This window comes from Strigops habroptila, chromosome 3, assembly GCF_004027225.2.
Source record: "Strigops habroptila isolate Jane chromosome 3, bStrHab1.2.pri, whole genome shotgun sequence".
Classification (NCBI taxonomy): Eukaryota; Metazoa; Chordata; class Aves; order Psittaciformes; family Psittacidae; genus Strigops; species Strigops habroptila.
Window position 1 is genome coordinate 53,549,235 of NC_044279.2, and position 6,267 is coordinate 53,555,501.

At 38.5% G+C, this 6,267-nt stretch overlaps 1 protein-coding gene across 1 annotated transcript; it reads left to right on the forward strand.

Moving 5' to 3' along the window:
- Positions 1–1,208: 1,208 nt before the first annotated feature.
- Positions 1,209–4,344, forward strand: MANSC4 (MANSC domain containing 4). Its single transcript, XM_030479920.1, has 3 exons — positions 1,209–1,546; positions 2,613–2,747; positions 3,665–4,344. Exons 1-3 carry the CDS (start codon positions 1,318–1,320, stop codon positions 4,342–4,344), a joined length of 1,044 nt encoding a protein of 347 aa, XP_030335780.1. The 5' UTR covers positions 1,209–1,317.
- Positions 4,345–6,267: the final 1,923 nt, after the last annotated feature.

Consider the following 6,267-nt stretch of genomic DNA (forward strand, 5'->3'; position numbering starts at 1 on the left):
TACCTTCTAAGGAGCTATGTAAGGAACAAAAATTGTATACATGTTGGCTCATTTCCAAACTGGGGGCCTTGTTTAGCAAAACAAACACCAGCTATAACGACTAAAGAATTAAAATGAGTTTGAGGCTCCCCCTCTCCATGTAACTGATCTATACTTCATGTAGAACTGGGAAAATTCCTTGATTCTAATCTTAAAGGAAAATAATGCAGTCTAAATCATTTTTTATATATTCAACACTCAGTTTTTTTGTAGACAACTATATTTCTACCTAATTCTCTCAACCTCATTATAGAATCCATTGAATTTAAATCAACTCATGCACTGTAATATTTTAAAGCCTTTCTGTATGAAACGCATACAGAAGTGGGAATCAGGGATAAGTCTGGATCCTCTTAAGAAACAAAACACTGTGGAGTTTCAGGTTGCAGACCAGGTGCTACAAAAATTCCTCCCTATATGCCAACTGTATTATCTTTCTTTCACAGGCCTTTTCCAAGCTTAAACATAAGTAGAAACATCCATACAGACTGCTCAATATTCTTATCTTTCAATATTCAAACTTATTAGAGGCAGGACTTCGATTACCCATCTGGTCTAGAGATTAATATATATTATAGCCTTCTGCAGTCATACTCATCTATTCCCAGATCTTTGCAAATAAAATTGTATTATTCTTGCAACCAAAACAGAGTAGGGAAAGGGAACAAATTTCCACCTCTGACTGGCCAACAGAATTAGATAGTTCAGTTTGCTAGTGAAGAAGGAAACTGTATTTGCGGCCACCAGCTAATTCAGAAGAAGTTAAGACACTAAACTGAGCTGTGTCTTCTGTGTTGAGTGTAATAGTGTGCCTGAACAAAGTGGCAGACCTTCCTGCTCTCGAGTGTACTGCATACTTTCAGAGATGAGGTGAAACAATATGCTGAGCATACCATTATTCACCGATGGTAAGGCTGTCTGCCTAGTTTGCTCTTAGAAGGACCAGAGACACAAACTGGAGACCAAAGAAACAAATTCTCTGAAGAACTAAACACAACCTGTGCCTTTTGTCTCTCAAAAACTGTCTCCAAATAATTTAGAGAACAACAATAGTAACTGTTACAATTGTGTGTAGCTCATGAAATGGCTGTTTCCTTCTAGCAGCTGCCTGAACAGCACCATGGGAATTGTTTGGAAGAAACATCCCTTGGCTTATGTCCCTGGCAGAATTTGCAGTAACCTCATCGCTCAAGAGATTGTCTCTTAAGAGGCTGGTCCAAACTTTAGTGCATCCATAGAGGAGAAAGAGCACTGAATAAGCCTCATTACATTGAAGAAATGGTTCTGCTGGTGGCAGTAGCAGAAGTGCTGTTGGTTCTGGGTTTGGCTGTGGAATCAGACTCTCTCTGCTCACCCACTACCTTTTACAAGAACTGCTGGATCCGACGCTTCCCAGGTCTTCTGATCGACCTGCAGGAATCGCAGAAGAGGGGAGCCCAGGTGCTGAAGATTTATGAAGAAGTCTCACCCCAGCAGTGCAGCAGAACCTGCTGCCTTCTGAGGAATGGTGAGTGTTTATTACCAAGATCGTGGCATACATTGATATACATCACAACATATGAGGAAAAGCATTTTTGGTAATTTTTATATAAACCTTTCTTTATTTGAAGATGAAATAATGCAAAAAAAAAAAAAAAGGTATTTTTTGAGGCAGAAAAGCAGAGGCACATTGTAACTGTTGCCCCATCTTCAGTTCCTTAGAAAAGAATGTGATAATATGATTTTTTTTGAAGATTTTCATGAAAATCCCAGGGTCTGCTTTGAAAGTTTAGATCTCTGTTACAAAGCTTATGTTTTAATGCCGACATTAAAACAATAACTCTTCAGTATCCAACACCACCTACTCCTGTAGAGAAAAATCAATGACAGTGATTCCAACAGGGCTCTTCTCCATAGAGTATGGTTCTAGACTAGGACATAGTCAGGGGGAAAAGGGAAACACACAATTTGTCCTTCTTTGAAATACAAGAATATTTATTTTCTTGGAGCTAGCACTTTTTTGTTCTGTGTTTACACCATGTTTCTGGTGCAACCCAGGTATAACATTAATATGAACGACAAAGTTACATCAATAAATAATAATAGTTATTCAGCTGGCAACCCCTTTACCCTAGCCTTGTAAACTCAAGACTCAGAATAAAAATTAGAAAAATCATTGCATGTCTTAAGCCCAAGACTTTACTTTCTCTGTATCACACTCCATTCATACACTGTAGGAGTATGTTTTAGGAGTGTCTTCCTTGGTAACTTTACTTTTGGAAATGCTCCACTCACTGCATCTGAGATGTGAAGGAAAGCAACTGGTAGGAAGAATACAAGCTAAAGCTTGTTTAATCAGACACATATATAATTCAGATGGCTATTCTATTCGTTTTCTCCAGATGTAAAATAACCGTATAATTATAAGTAGTTTTACTTTTCTGACTGGATGCTTAATTACTTTGGATGATAATGAGAGAATCACACATTTAAAGTACTATGGAGCTGCCCAGCATTAATGATCTTCTGATGCTAAACAACATAATAACATGCAATTGTAATTATGCTGATAAGCTTATTTTTTTGTATTATAGTTTCCTGCAATCTAGCAATTTTCTACCATGGAGCTATTAATGAGAATATGAATTGCCTGCACATATCTTGCCCAGCTTTGGAAAGTTGCATACTAAAGGCTAAAATCAATGTCATTTTGTACAACATCACAACAGGTAATTAAGCATTTCATTTAAAAAGGCTGAAAACATAGCAACTATAGGAAATCTTAAAATTATACGAGGTCAGTTGCTGTGCTAGATCTTCTGAAGTAACATCCATTGCTAAAAAAGCAAAAGACTTTTTTTCCTTTTTCATTAATATACCTACTTCTGAGAATACTTCCCCCCTTTCTTCCATTCCATATATGAGAAAGGACCTTGAAGATACACCCTGCTCTCAAGATTCATGCTCTGAGTACCTAATCAGTATTATGCTTGGGCAAAATGCCATACCAGATCTGAAAGACTGAGAGGTGAGGCTGCCACTGTTCCATGTCCCCACATCCAACCAGTAGGAAGCCTGAAAATTTATTCCTATTAGGCACATACCAAAGGGCTCACATACCAAAGTAACACAGACAAACACATAAAGCAGACACATGAACACAGGGAGCACCAAGAGCCTCATCCTGCGTTTTCTGGCTGCACAGGATGGAGATCTGCTGGTGAAAAAATATATACACACATATACACACAATGCGATCTCCCCCAGCAGCTTGGCTCAGGTGCTCAGTCTGTCCAGTTTGGACCCCCGTCTCCCAAGGATGAGCCCCCGAGGGTGCAGCCACCCTCCAGTTGCTGGGGCAGACTGTCACACATACATGTGCACACATAGACAGCTTGCTGAGACTCCGCTACTCCGTGTTAGCTTACATCCCTCCCTTTCCTCACTTTTGGTTCATTTGCTAAGCATTCCATAGTAAGGCCTGTGCAATTCCAAAATGCATTTCCCTTGCATCCCGTAAGATGTCCCACAACCCTAGGCAGTGACACCCCCAGTCCAAAAGGTGTTGATGGGTATTATGTGCTCCTTTTGTGGGTGTGCAGATGAGCTTTTATCACATAAACTAACAATGTTTATGATTTAATAGGGATTGATCCAGATCTTCTTATTTTTGAAAAACTGACATCCAAACAGCCAAAAACTCACTCCTCACCGAGTAAATATGAAAGGCAAAACAGCACAAAGACCACCGAATGGGAAGGATGCCAGCATCATAATGCCACATCGAGTTCTCTTCTGCTCCAAACTGCATCTTCTACCGCTAGCCATGGATTAACAGCAAACACTTACACCTCCAGCACAAGCCTGACAGTCCAAAACACTGAAGTTACTACTTATTCCAAGGCAGAAACTTTTCTACCAGATGATCATTTCGCTAAGAGGACAAGCACTTCAGTAAGCACTAAGTCAATCACCAGCTCAGACAAGAAGCCTGTATATTCAACTTTGATATCCAAGTCTGCTGAGGTACTATCCCACGTGGCCACTCCTCCTCGTCTGAACAGCAGTAAGCAACACTTAAATGAAACCAAAGGCTACAGTGGTAGGAATTATACTTCAGATAATGAGGCACCTGCATGGGAAGCTGCAGCTTTGGGTGTCTGGTTGATTCCTGTGATTCTTTGCTCTTCTCTCATATTCCTTTGCTGTTGTACCGTTGCTTTCACAGCAGGGCGTTGCAGCAATAGGAGGGGTCAGTATAAGCCCATAAGGAGAAGAACAACAATGTCAAGACAATATATAAAATATGCTACTGGTAATTTGTAAAATACGGTCACTATCCTTGTTTTGGAACAAATCTTTTGAAAAGTGAATCATATATACCAACTTATCTCTTTTACAGAACCAAAGGTAATTTTCACTGATGGTTTCTGAATCTTTCAGTTGCAATTTATTTCTCAACAGATGAAACACAATTCCCCTGTCTCCTTAGGTAAGTACACATTCATAGCTCCACTGCATGCTCAGAGGTGTTTGAGCACATTTTGGTTCATCATCTGGCCCAGACTAATGCCTAACAAACAGTATACACTTTCCCTAACTTAAAAGGGCAAATTCACAGGAGCTGTATGTATTCTTTCCCCTGACTTTGAACTAACCTGAGAAAACTAAATACGAGTGTAATCAGCAAAACAGATCTCATTGTTTCTGTAAAAACTGTCAATTTTTCTCCAAGCTCTAGATTTCCCTTTTTTCCCATTATCCCTAGTATTGAGGCAAAACAATTTAGCCATCACTCTTTACTTCTTCAAAGATAAGCACCAAAAAGAACCCCAGTCCCCAAAACTACTGAATTCCATTCACTCATACCCAAACATCTGATCATTCAATCTTTACGCTTTACTTTTACCCCACTTCTCACTTTACTCTTCTGATAACAATCACTTTAAATGTTTTTCAAGCCCACCCCAGAAACCTGCTTTTTTGAAGTTACTTACTCTGCAATGCATTGACAAACCCATTCTAAGGTTAAGGAAAACACAAATGCAGCTAACATTTCTTCATGCCTTGCAATTAGCATCAATCTGTCTTGTTCCCCTTGACTTGCCTTTTCTTGCCTACTCATAATTTATATCATTAGCCTTTTAAAGTAGGGATAGTCATTTAATGTACGTTGCACAAGAATACACAGAGTGTTTTGGAAGCTCTATAAGTTAGCTTTATAATACCCCCACCCCCTTTTTTTGTTTCCTCATCCTGTATCCTCTATTCATAAAACTGCTCCTCCTGAATATAAATCAAGCAACTAGATCAACAAATAGCAAGGTATTTCCTTGCCTTACCTTACTCAGGAAGTTTGCTTAGTAAAGCAAACATTTTCAACAGTAACCAGGATTATTCTTCCTCTTTTAAACTTGTTGATGTCTCAGAGTTTCTCACTTTCTTCACTTGCTTTTAGAAGTTTCCATTTCCGAGATGAGTGTAAATGTTATTAAAGGGAAACAATAAAATATAAAACTGATTGTCATATCTGTTTGGCAGAAAATGATTTTAAAACTAGTAAGGTTCATGCAGTGTTTAAAGACTACAGTGATGAGGTTGTAAGGCCACATGAATACCTACTTACAGTTGAGCAGGTTGGTTTCAGAGGAAAAGAACTGTCTAAAATTACATATTAGCCCACATTGATAAGCAGTGTAGCTTAGAAAACTCAAGTTTAAAAAACCCCTTGTTCATAGTTTTTGATTGACCACGTATGCTAATTTATATGTAAGAGAAGAGGGAGTGACACAGGATAAGAACATTTGAAGAGCATGGGGTTATTTAATCAGTTGAAATAACACAAAAGAAATTCCTTCTATTTTAGCTAGAAAAATTAGAATTAGGTATGATTTGTTTTTAAGGGCAGTTCTATGCTTATATGTAAAGTGATGCAAACTCTAGAGTTGTACCCACTGCATGATGTACTTGAAATTTGAACAAGCTGACTTTTATCATCTGGTTGTACTTTCTTAATCATGTGCTTTCATCATGTGGCTGAATCTAGTACATAGTTTAACTTAAAAACGTCAACGAAGAATGATGAGACCCCAAGGGCTCTTCTGAGTGAGTTAGTTGACAGGTATTCTTTTCCAGATTTTTAACACCAAAAGGAAAGGAACTAGGAGAAAGGAACCAAGGTACTCTATATTGTATCAAAGAATTAATGTGGTGATACGTAAATAAAGAATGTATGTCTCGTGATGTGTT